Here is a 12793-nt window from a genome sequence, read left to right as displayed (position 1 = left end):
CCCAAGTTTGTTTCCCCTCAAGAGACCATGGGAAACCAGCCAATCAATGCTAAGAGGCTGGAATCAGAGAGAAGTTTAAGTCTTGAAAGAATGTGAAAGTCCACCTAATCCAACTCAACTGATTCCCTGGGAATCACCCAGCAAGGAGCAGAGCTCAGATCCACCATCAACAGATCCCCCTGGGAAACTGAGGATCCCCACAAGTGCCCAGGAACCCTGGATTCCAATTTATTCAACTCTAAAAGGCCGGCCCTACATCGGATGAGCTGCAAAGCCCTCACCAGCCTTTTGATCTTTTTAAACATTTGTGAGACGAGGTCAGGGACATTCAAGCTCTATGAGACGTTTGGAGTCAAACAGAAGCATTTTCAAATCCAGATTCACCCTGACCGTGTGTCCCTCTGCAAGTCAATTAACTTCTCTTCCCCCGAAATGACCCAGGAGGTGGCACCGCAAGTGCCTGCTGTGGCCACACACGATACAAAGGGACCTGGGATTTTTTTTCCCAAAAGAATTGGCTACATGGCAGTTGTATTTATTGAAGAGGGGCCTTCCTGAGGGCCTTGGATAAATCCCAGCTCACAGAGGTCAAGACCAATCTTCCCACGCATTCACACAAAGGACAGGGGATTTCCTCTTACTGGATAGAGCTGCCCTCGGCCTTGGTCAACAGCTGAGACACACAGAGCCGGGTTGTGGTGCACTGGGTTAAGCTACCACCTGCAATGCCAGCATCCCAGATTGGAGCGCCAGGTCAAGTTTCAGCTGCTCCACTTCCAATCCAGCTCCCCAGTAATGTGCCTGGGAAAGTAGCAGGAGATGGTGCCAAGTGCTTGGGTCTCTGCCACACACGGAGGAGAATTGATGGAGTCTCAGGCCCCTGGCTTCAGCCCCAACTGTCTCGGCCATGTTGGGAGTGAACCAGCAGATGGATGAACTCTGTCTCTCTGTCCTTCTCTTTCTCTCTCTCTCAGTCGTATCTGTCATTCTGGCTTTCAAATTAAATAGAATAATAATAATTTTAAAAAGCTGATACGCAGCTCACAAAGCAGTCTACTTTTCTAGTTCTGAAATTACGCAATCTCTAAGGGCCAGCTCTGTGACACAGGGGGTTAAAGCTCCTGCCTGCAGCACCAGTTTGAGTCCCAGATGCTTCACTTCCCATCTAGCTCCCTGCTACTGTGCCTGGGAAAGCAGTGGAGGACAGCTCAAGTCTTTGGGTCCCTGCACTGAGGGAGGCTTGAAGAAGCTTCAGATCAGCTCAGTTTTGGCCGTTGTGACCATTTGGGGAGTGAACCAATGGATAGAAGACCTCTCTTTCTCTCTCTCTGTCTTTACCTTTCTCTTTCAAATAAATTTTAAAAATCTTCTTTAAAAAAGAAACAAAGAAATTACACAATCCCCAATTGTCTTTAATTTTGGAGAATTCTATTTTGCATTTGAGTCATAAAGTGAGAATTTGCTGTTATTTTATATTAAACTATTTCAGAATTACAAACTTTTTTTTTTTTGGACAGGCAGAGTGGACAGTGAGAGAGAGAGAGACAGAGAGAAAGGTCTTCCTTTACCACTGGTTCACCCTCCAATGGCCGCTGCAGCTGATGCACTGTACTGATCCGAAGCTTCCTCCTGGTCTCCCATGCGGGTGCAGGCCCCAAGGACTTGGGCCATCCTCCACTGCACTCCCGGGCCACAACAGAGAGCTGGACTGGAAGAGGGGCAACCAGGACAGAATCTGGCACTCCGACCGGGACTAGAACCCGGTGTGCTGGCACCACAGGTGGAGGATTAGCCTATTGAGCCACAGCGCCAGCCAGAATTACAAACTTTTAAATTTTAAAAAAACCATGACTACTACACAACTATATATATTTCAAAATAAAAAAGAAACTCGTCATTATGAAACAAAATCCGGAAGTTGTTTGGTCTATCTGGCGCTTGATTTGTGGTTTAGCATAATCTTTTTTTTAATTTTTACTTATTTGGAAGACAGAGTTACAGAGAGAGGTAGAGCCAGGGAGAGAGAGAGGTCTTCCATCTGATGGTTCACTCCCCAAATGACCGCAATGGCCAGAGCTGTGCTGATCCAAAGCCAGGAGCCAGGAGATTCTTCCAGGTCTCCCACACAGGTGCAGGGGCCCAAGGACTTGGGCCATCCTCTACTGCTTTCCCAGGCCATAGCAGAGAGCTGGATCAGAAGAGGAGCAGCCGGGACTTGAACCAGTGCCCATATGTGATGTTGGCACTTCAAGCCAGGGTGTTAGCCCAATGTGCCACAGAGCCGGCCCCATCTTCTAATGTTTCTTGGTGACCTGTATTGGATATTGTGGGGAACACCACCACCCCACCAAGGCCAAAACCTTGACAGCTCTTCACCTTCCCAGTGGGAATGGGAATAATTTTAGGAGACGTGGTAACAAGGAATCAGATGACACAGATTAAACCCTGAGTACAGTGCCAGGCAAAGAGGAGCGTGCCCAAAAGGCCACTTCCTGCTGGCGTCACCCGGCTGATCACCTCATTCCTCCATTTACTTTCAACCACCAAACAGTTTTTTCTAAAATTAAGAATAACCATGGGAGACTGAGATCCTCTGGGGTCATTCCTCCATGTGAGGGTGAAGAGGTAAGGGCACCAGCACAGCTCGGGTTGGCCACAGAACCAGGGCGCTGACACAACCCTGATCGTCCCCCAGCACATTCCCCATGGCGCCATGTTGCTAGCCTGCCCGTGCACACCCTCCTACACGTGTGTGGCCTTGGGATTCCTCTGGGTCTGGACAAAAAGATGACATCACTGGGAAGGCAAGGGTGTGGTGGTCCCTCCTCCTGCCTACCGAAACCCACTAGGCTAGGGTCTGGACAGACGCTGGAATGGAGCCCTCAGAACAAGGGTATCTTGGGTTTAGACCTTTGGCACCTGTCCCTTCAATGATACCATAGTGCCACCTCCATTGTGATGGTCACCATCAGGGCTTGAGGGAGTCTAGGGCTGTCGCTCCCCCTCTTCGTGGAGGAGCAACACAGGACCCTGCGCTGTTCTTTCGTCTGCTCGGCCCTCCCCGGGTTTGCTGCTGGTTCTTCCTGGGTTGGCTACTATCCCTTCCACCTCCGTGGAAGGGCAGTTCCCCCTGGCCACATTCCCCACTTCCGCAGGGGAGCGGCACACCGCCGGCCGGCTTTCTCGGGGGCTGCACGGGTGTTCCTTCAGCTAGATGTTCCCCCTTAGATGTTCCTTGTGCATGCCGTCTCTCTCCTCCTTTATAGTCCTCCTCCGCCAATCCCAACTCGGCTGCCCACACGCCAAGTACGCTGCTCTCCTCCAATCAGGAGCAAGTCCTACAGTTTATTGGTTGAACTGGAGGCAGCTGTGCAGAAGCTGTTTACTTCTCTCCCAGCGCCATATTGTGGGAGAGCAGATGCATAGAATAAGTCTTAATTCCAGTAACTCAGTCTAGTCCGGATTGCTCCCCACATAGGGCCACAGATTTTAAGGTGGAAAAGTCTAGATCACAGCCTTAAGGGTTTTCGGACTCAACTTGCAGAGTCACTTTTTTTTTTAAGATTTGTTTATTTATGTCAAAGGCAGAACATGAGACAGAGGGAGAGAGAAAGAGAGAGAGAGCAAGAGCGAGAGTGAGAGAGAAACTTCCAGCCACTGGTTCACTCTCCAAATGGTCACAACAGCCAGAGCTGCCTCAGGCTAAAACCAGGACCCTGGAACTCCACCTGGGTCCCCAGTGAGGGTGGCAGAGGCCCAAGCACCTGGGCCATCACCTGCTGCCTTCCCACACACATTAGCAGGGAGCTGACTGCAAAGCAGAGCAGCTCCTTCTCAAACCAGTGCTCCAACATGGGACGCCAGTGCCACAGCTGCTGCCTAACCCGCTGTGAGGCAACACCGTCCCCACTGGAGAGTAACATTTGTATCCCAACATTTTCCAGAATAAAGTAGGGCCAGCATGGGGTCCAGATCTTAGCAGGTGTTTCCTGGCCTCAGATCACATGAGGGTAATGGCCAGAGTCACATCCCAAATCTAGAAGGTTACACCCCAGCTGGCTCCTGTGCCTCTCCAGCATCCTGCCTTGGTCCACTACTGACACCTGTTCTCCGGTCCCACTGACCTCATCTCCAGTTCCTGGAACACATCCCACTCTGCCAGCCACAGGGCATTTGCACATGCTGTTTCCTCTGCCACGAGTGGCCCCATCTCAACTTGCCTCCGACCCCTTCCTCAGGACAGCAGTCCCGGTCTGCAAGGCCTCCCTGGGCTTTTCCTTCCTAGCCCTCCCTGCAGGGCACAGGGGTGTCCACCTGCTCACCATCGTGTGCCTCGCACTTGGCACATGGCCGAGTACATACTGTATGCAGTATGCAGAATGAATGGCTGAGTGAATGAATGAATGAATGAATGGATTTGGGGGCTGCAAAGAACAGGATTCCAGAGGAAGGAGCTGCTGCCTTCTCACTCCAGGCTTCAACTCCTTAGGGGTCCCCCGGAGTCTCACCCGAGAGGAGCCTGTGGAAAGGCCTGGATGGCTCCGTGGAGTCTCGGGCTGCAGAGGGGTCCCCACGCCAGACCCCGCCCACACGGGCTCCAGTCCTGTTGTGCAGGGCCCTGGGGGTTCAAATGAGAAACTCCTCCTCCAAAAAGCCCTGGGAGCCCTGCGCCTAAAACATGGCTGGGCTCTTTGTTTCTCTGAAGCAAGAGAAAACGGATTCCACCTGCTGCTGGCTAAAACCTCCATCAAAATGCAACCTGTGTTTACCCTGGAACCAAGGCGATTTCCAGATCAATGCAACCCCGCTTCACCTCCCCAGGCTACCAGGCAACAAAAAAAAGCACTTTGTGAGGAGCCCTTTAAGAGCAAAACTTCCTCAGCAGGAAATGATGCTCCAAGGTGGAGACCTGGAGATAACCATCTCCCACCGCCCCAGGGAGCGCAGCAGCCTCCATCTTCCCATGATTTCTCTCCACTCCGCACGTGGTCCTCCCCATCTCCAGGACCCACCCCAGCCAGAGCCTGCAGGAAGAATCCCGGAGGGGCTGTCCAACCCACTGGTCTCAGGCGGATTTGGGGAGCCTCCAGCTGTTCCCAAGAGCTCACTGTCCTCGACTCAGTGACACTGCCGGGCTGTATAAATACTGCGCTCCCCAAAACAGCACCATGCAGATATTTCTGGGAGGCTACAGCTGTTTCTTGTCATGAGTCAAGACACAGGTCTCTAAGAATAGTTCTTTATGTTCCCAGAAGCAAAGTAAATGAGGATCCTCCCTCGGCCGTCACCTGGGGGTGCTTCCTGGCGTGGCTAAGCTGGGCGCCTGGCTGTGTGTGTCCGCATACGCTGGGCAGAATCCCCTCCTAGTCCTCTGCTCGGGGCTGCGGCTGTCAGGGTTTCCCTCTGAGACCCAGAAAATGGGGTCCAGATCCAAGATCATGGAGCAGAGATCAGAGGCCAAGGGAATCAGCCCCAGCCCCCAACACGGGCTAACCTCTCTGCCTTTGCGCTTCTCACGCCTCTTCATTCACTCAGGAAGCTGACTGTGTGCAAGACACCAACAAATAATAAGTGACCAAATAGGATGGCAAGCACCCAGGTGTGCAAGAATGCTCAGAGCAGCACGGACATCACCCTAACCTGGAATCCCCCAAAGCAGACGGAGCCCGATTCCGCAATGAAATGCATGAACAGCAGCCACATGTGGAGTCTCAGACATGAAAACTGAGCCAAAGAAGCCGGACCCAACAGAGCGTGTGAGCTCATGGATACAGAGTACACAAAGGGGCGAGGATTCACACCTGCGTGTCAGATGTGGAAGCAGCGGTTACCTTCAAGAAGATGGGAACCGGACTGATGTTTGAGTGGGGAGGAGCTGTTTCTGGGGTGCTGATTGTGCCCTGTTTCTTGAGCCAGCTGCTGGTGAACGCAGGTGTGTTCCATGTGAGACAGTTTGTTGAGCTGCACAGTTGGGGTACATAGATGACTCTCTGTGTGTGCTATTCGTCGATGAAACATTTCTTTGTGGAGGCCAGTGTTTGGCCTACGGCTTGGGACACCTGTGTCTCACACTGGCATGTTTGGGTTCCAGCCCCAGTTCCGGCTCCTGCCTCCACCTTCTTGCTAATGTTCATCAGGGAGGCAGAGGTGATGGCTCAAGTAGTTGAGGTCCCAAAATCCACATGGGAGACCTGGATTGGGTTCCAGGCTCCTGGTTTATGTCCTGGCCCAATCTCAGCTGTTGGAGGCATTTGGAGAGTGGATCAGTACATAAGAGCTGTCTACATATATGTGTGTCTCTTTCTACCTCTAAAATTTTTAAAAGACAGTTTATTTTAAAAATATATAAATAAAAGCAATTTGTGCACGGTCCCAGAGATAGGAAATGGCTGGGGCAAGAGCCAGGTGCAGGCGGTCCGGTTCCAGAGAGTGAGCTCCGGCACATGGCTGTGCCACGCCCCACTGATGGAAGCCAGAACACAGCGCTCGCTGGCATCCTCCTTTGGGCCTCCCCATCACTGTCCCCACCAGCTGACTTCCAACTACCAAAGGCTGGGGAGTCACCAAGCCCTGTTCCAGAGCCCCCAACTGAAGATGGTTGTGGATTGGTTTTAAAATTCTGCAGCTCTCTTCCCTCAGCAAGGGAACTCCACGGTGTGTCTCCCAGGTCTGCCCTGTGAGGCTGAACCCCAGCTGCCCGGACAACAAACCCTCAGCCACCTCCCTGCCCTCCCCAACAAGCATTTCCTGGAATCACCTCCCACACCAATAGTTGCCAGCCAAGTCCTCGCCCCAGGGTGCATTTCTGGAGCATCCGATTCAGGCAGGCCCTTGTCTTCGTCCATCCTCTGTGGCTATGACCGAGCAGCGCAGAGTGGGTGACTTGTGGAGAAGAAAGGTTTGTTTGGCTTGAGTTTCTGAAGACTGGAAAGTTCAGCACCAGGAGACGCAACCTGGAGGTCGCTTTCTGCTGGCAAGTACCCTCTGCAGAGTGCGAGGCGGCTCAGGCCAGCCCAGGGTGAAGCAGAGCATGCGAGCGAGAGCGAGCTCCCGTTTGCAGCAACCTCACGGCCTCGGTAATTCAGCAGTGGACTCATCCACGCATGCGCGCAGAGCACTCGCCGGCCAACCACCTCCTGAAGGTCGTATCTGGCCCCACCTCTTACTACCCCACCGTGGGCGACTGTGGCTTGAATTTGTGGGGGACACGCAAGCCATGGAAGCCCTTCTCAGGCCTTCCCTGGTCACCCCCAGCTCCCCTCAGCCACAATACATTCCTTTCCGCAAGGACTTTGCTGGACCACTTGTTTATTGTTTGTCTCTCTACCCCCTACTCTCATCTCCCACCTGGAGACATAAGCTCCAGGGGCCAGCTTGCTCACCGACACCTCGCACCAGAAGCACTATATGGAGTGTTGAATAATGTGTGTGACAAGGGAGAAGCCAATCCAAACATGGCACTGGGTTTAACCAATCAGCACCGATATAACTGAGGAAGACTAGCCCAATGCCAGCCCTTCCAAGAGTAATTCATGCCAAGGACATGATAGACACTCAATAAATACTTATTAGATGAATGGATGAACTGAGCAGTCAATGAGCAAATGAAACCGGGCAGTTCACGGACAAAAAAACCCAAACTGACTCTAACTTTATTTTTTAAGATTTTTTTTTTCATTTATTTGACAGATAGAGTTAGACAGTGAGAGAAACAGAGAGAAAGGTCTTCCTTCCGTTGGTTCACCCCCCAAATGGCTGCTACAGCCAGAGCTATACTAATTTGAAGCCAGGAGCCAGGTGCTTCTTCCTGGTCTCCCATGCGGGTGCAGGGCCCAAGCACTTGGGCCATCCTCCACTGCCTTCCCGGACCACAGCAGAGAGCTGGACTGGAAGAGGAGCAATCGGGACTAGAACCCGGCGCCCATATCAGATGCCGACACCGCAGGTGGAGGATTAACCAAGTGAGCCACAGCACCAGCCCCCCAAACTGACTCTAACTTAAAACCTCCAGTGGGGCCGGCGCTATGGCATAGCAGGTGGGGCTGCTGCCTGCAGTGCCTGCATCCCATATGGGCACCGGTTCGAACCCGGCTGCTGCACTTCCGATCCAGCTCTCTGCTATTGCCTGGGAAAGCAGTAGAAGATGCCCCAAGTCCTTGGGCCCCTGCACCCGTGTGGGAGACCTGGAAGAATCTCCTGGCTCCTGGCTTCGGATTGGCACAGGTCCATCTGTTGTGGCCACTTGGGGAGTGAACCAGTGGATGGAAGACCTCTCCCTCTCTCTCTCTCTCTCTCTCTCTCTCTCTGTGTGTGTGTGTGTAACTCTTACTTTCAAATAAATAAATAAATCCTCTAGAATGAAAACATCGCCCTTGCTGCCTCTCCTGAATCTCGTGCCCGACCACGTGTGCTCACCCATGCATAGGAACTGAGACAGCCCCGCTTCTCTCTTTCTGGTTTGGGGAGTGGAAGACTCTGTAGTGCAAGACTACAGAGGCCTAACGTTCCAGAGTCTCAGCTGGACTCCACACGGGCCAGGACTCCGCAGAGAGGCCTGCACAGGGACCACGAGCCGCTTGCTCCATCCCTTCCAGAGCACAGCACACACCTAATCCTGTCCAGAGAGGACCCAAGCACCCTCAACCGACACTTCTGTCCTTTGGTTGATAACCCAGCCCAGCAGGCCTGGCAGGTGCCGAGGGAGCCTTGTAATCAGTCATCCATTACGATGGGGAGATTAATTATCAATCGAAAAACTGTTAGAAGCTAGAAACGCTTACTAACTTGATTTGATCATGATCTGGTATACATGTATCAAATTATCACACCGCACCCCACAAATATGTACAATTAAAATAGTATAAAAGGGGCCAGCACTGTGGTGTAGTGGGTTAAGCCACCACCTGGGACGCCATCATCTCCTATGGGCACCCATGCATGTTCTGGCTGTTCCACTTATGTTTTTTAAAGGTTTTATTTATTTGACAGTAAGAGTTAAAGAGAGGGAGAGACAAAGATTGTCCATCCACTGGTTCACTCCTCAAATGGCTGCAATGGCCAGAGTGGAGCCAATCTGAAGCCAGGGGCCAAGAGCTTCTTCTGGGTCTCCCACAAGAGTAGCAGGGACCCAAGCACTTGGGCCATCCTCTGCTGCTCTTCCCAAGACCTTAGCAGGAAGCTGCATTGGAAGGGGAGCAGCTGGGACTAGAACCGGTGCCCTAATGGGATACCGCTGTTATGGGTGGAGACGTAGCCTGCTGCTCCACTTCTGATCCAGCTCCCTATGAATATACCTGGGAAAGCAGCAGAAGATCCCCCAAGGGCTTGGGCCCCTGCTGCCCACGTGGGAGACCCAGAGGAAGCTCCTGGCTCCTGGCTTCAGTATGGCTCTGCCCTGAATGCTGTGGCTATTTGGGAGGCGAACCAGCAGATGGAAGCACTCTCTCTCTCTCTCTCTGCTTCTATGTGTAACTCTGCCTTTCAAAGAAAGAAAGAAAGAAACCTTTTTAAAAATAGTAATTAAAGAAAAACAAGGTAGATTATCCTGGACTCTCTAGGGCGGGCCCAGGAGTCTGTTAAAGTAGAGGCAGAAGACGAAAGCAGACAAGTCCATAGCCCTGAGAAGGACTCGACTCACCATTGCTGGCTTTGCCACTGGAGGAGCCCTGTGACCAGGAACGTGGGCAGCCTCAAGGGGCTGGGAGAGCTTCCTGGTGACAGCCAGCAAGGAAGCAGGGACCCCAGTGCCACACCTGCCCGGAGCTGATTCAGCACAGTCTGGATGAGCTCAGCCCAGACTTTCCCGCCAGCCCCCGATTAGAGCCCAGCCTGGCCAACACCTTGACGCCAGCCTCGGCAGGCGAAGCTCTAGCTAAACCCACCGGAATCTCTGACTTGTGGAATCTTCCAGATAACACGGGGGTGTTGCTTTATTTTTCCAATGATCGACTGATTGATTGGGAAATCAGGGTTGCAGCGATCGGGTGTTGCTTTCAGCTGCTGAATTTGTGACGACTCCTGTGACACAGTAGTAGGAAGCTGATACGGACAGCTCAGTTCAGGGGAATACTGAGGACCACTGACTGCAGGGAGCTGTGGTTGTGAAGACAAATCCCAACAGGGACCGAGCAAGCAGGGCCCAGCTTGAGGAAGTGACCATGAGAGCTCCATGCTAAGCAGCTACTGGATGCAGCCTGGGATCGGGGACACGCTGCTGAGAGTGAGGCCTGGGCCTCTCTGGAGAGCTAACTCCTCTGTCCACCCTCCAGGCCACTGCCTGGCAGACACACAGACTCACTGTGGCCAAATCATCCGATTCATCAACAGGATCCACCACCTGCAGTGCCGGCATCCTATATGGGCGTCAGTTTGAGTCCCAGCTGCTCCACTTCCAGCCCCATGCTATGGCCTGGAAAAGCAGTACAAGATGGTCCAAGTCCTTGGGCCCCTGCACTCACGTGGGAGACCCGGAGGAAGCTCCTGGCTCCTGCCTTCAAATTGGCACAGCTCTGTCCCTTGCGGCCATCTGGAGAGTGAACCAGCAGATGGAAGACCTCTCCTCACCCCCACCCTGCCTCTCTTTCTCTCTGTGTGTAACTCTGACTTTCATGTAAATAAATAAATCTTAAAATAATCAAATAAATAAAATGTTCAAATTCAATTTTTAAAAACCCTGTGCTGGCCAAGCCTGTGGAGAACCAAGAGAACAGAGATGCACATTCTGAGCCGGCTGTGACCTGTATGGCAGCAACTGTGTGTGTGGCCAGCCCAAGATAAAGGCACACGCAGGCCACGCGTGGAGCAGTGACACACACTCGCCCAAGACAAGCTCACATCAGCGCAGCCAGTTCCCCCAGATGACACGTGTGGAAGGCTTCCAGGGCAATCTCCTAGAACAATCTCTGGTTTTGTAAAACACTCAGCGCACAAGCTCCCCACAGCCACCGGCACCTTAGCAATGGCTCTGGCTCCAGGAGATCCCGCACAGCGTGGCAGTGTCGCGCTGGTCTGGAATAGAAGAGTCGGAGTCACCACTGACAGCTGGCTGTGAAGTGAAGTGGAGCAACCATTCTCCACCAGTGTCTCCTGGAAACGTGTAGAGAAAGAGTTCTCCCCTGCCCGGCCCCCCTTCCCGGAGCAGAAACCCTAAAGACTTGACCCAATATTCAAGGTCACCCTAACGTGTACTTCGGTTTCGTTGGCATAGAAGATCTTCCAAGGCTGTCGACATTCCCAGAGTTGACTGGTCAGAAGCAATAATGCACCAAGACCATCACCCTTCTGTTGCCTGGGCTTCAACCACAGGGAGGCCCCTCTGAGAACCCTGAGAACCGCGTGACCACGTGCAACACGGACCCGTACCGTGACGCTGATCATTGCTTTCCCCAAAGCACCCAACTGTCTGGGGGCAAAAAAAAAAAAAAAGATAAAGCAATCCCCAGCAACTCAACCACTGCAGCATTTAAATTTCACAAGCATGATCAGCCATGTCTCCACCGCGTCGTTCGCTCTGGCATATCGCAGCATACATGGAGCTAAGAAAAGAAAAAGACAAAGGGCGTAGAGGTGATCCACTCCAAATGCTTTACTGCTCCAGAACCCTCACTGAGAAGTACACAGCAGCAGAAAAAGTCATCAGACTTGAATAGGAAGAATTTGAGTAAAAATATGGAATACTTTGTACTTTAATCTTCAATTTAAGCATGATTTTTTTTTCCGCTCGGCATTATCACCGGAGAGGCTTGGTCGTTTCCTTGGTGGTTTGGTTTGTTTCATTTTATTTGCAGGCTTAAAATTTAGCCCAGTCTTTGAAAACTCTCTCCAGCTTCTGGCCAAGCAGAACTTTGCCGCTCACTTTGAACTTGCCAGCCAGGAAAGCCTTCTGCGGGTTCATTTTGCCCAAAACTAACTCCATAAAGACAGGCTCTGGGATTGTGAAGACCGTGTCTACGGGAAGCCTGGCAGGCCCGGGATACATGTCCCCAGGCCCGTTCTTCAGGTCAATGGTCCACTGCAGAACCGTCTTCCCGTGTTTGGTGATGTCCAGCTGAAAGATGGCATTGACCTTCTTCACCAGCTGGGCCCCCACTTCCTTGATGTGACGGCTAATGTCCTCGCACACCGAGAAGCTCTGGAATTCTGACAGCTCTGGAGGGTGCGCCGTGGCAGGCTTGCGAGCTGAACCCACAGCCTTGACCCGGCCTGCCTGAGCTCCATCCCCTGCTTTGATCTTGGGTTGATGGTCAATTCTCTTCCACATCTTACTGTGCTGGTCCTCTTGACCTTGCCGTCTGGCTTGGGAGCAGCTGTGGCCAGATTGACACCCACAAGTGAGATTGTGACATCAAAGGCAAGGCCCGAGCAGGGGCTGAGCTTGGTTTGTGTGCTGCAGTTTTATTGGCCCAACAGGAATGTGACATGGAGTGAGGTAGTGAGGGCAATGTGAAGCAAACACACACACACACACACACAGCAATCAGAGGTGTTAGTCCCAAGAACCCAAAGGGCCTGGACCCACAAAGTAGACGAGGGAAACAAGGCCCAGACATTCGTGGGTGGCATCGATTCTTTCCAGTGCAAGTTTGTCCTAGACAGCAGCCCTAACTGACAGCAGTTCCAATTCCTTTGAATGTGGATGATCCTCAGGATGGAGATTCCGGTGCTGGATTTGGCTTTGTCAGGCTGCTGTTGGAGAAGGAAATGCTTTTAGGCTAAAGCAGCTGATTGGAGGAGGAGTCAACACCAGGGCCTGCATCAGAAACCTTCCAGAAGTGTGTGTGTGTGTGTGTGTGTA

The 12793-nt window shown here is 52.3% G+C and overlaps 1 protein-coding gene across 1 annotated transcript; it reads right to left on the bottom strand.

The window, feature by feature from the left end:
* Positions 1–11788: 11788 nt before the first annotated feature.
* Positions 11789–12259, bottom strand: SCP2D1 (SCP2 sterol binding domain containing 1). Its single transcript, XM_002710948.5, has one exon. It carries the CDS (start codon positions 12257–12259, stop codon positions 11789–11791), a length of 471 nt encoding a protein of 156 aa, XP_002710994.4.
* Between the last annotated feature and the right edge of the window lie 534 nt (positions 12260–12793).

The sequence above is a fragment of the Oryctolagus cuniculus genome, chromosome 11 (assembly GCF_051225735.1).
Source record: "Oryctolagus cuniculus isolate XC-2025 breed Fujian yellow rabbit chromosome 11, ASM5122573v1, whole genome shotgun sequence".
NCBI classification, from domain to species: domain Eukaryota; kingdom Metazoa; phylum Chordata; class Mammalia; order Lagomorpha; family Leporidae; genus Oryctolagus; species Oryctolagus cuniculus.
This window is presented reverse-complemented; position numbering and strand designations above follow the sequence as displayed.

Excerpts from the sequence above, each read along its gene's own strand:
- SCP2D1 (XM_002710948.5), bottom strand. The coding sequence starts at position 12,259 with ATGTGGAAGAGAATTGACCATCAACCCAAGATCAAAGCAGGGGATGGA.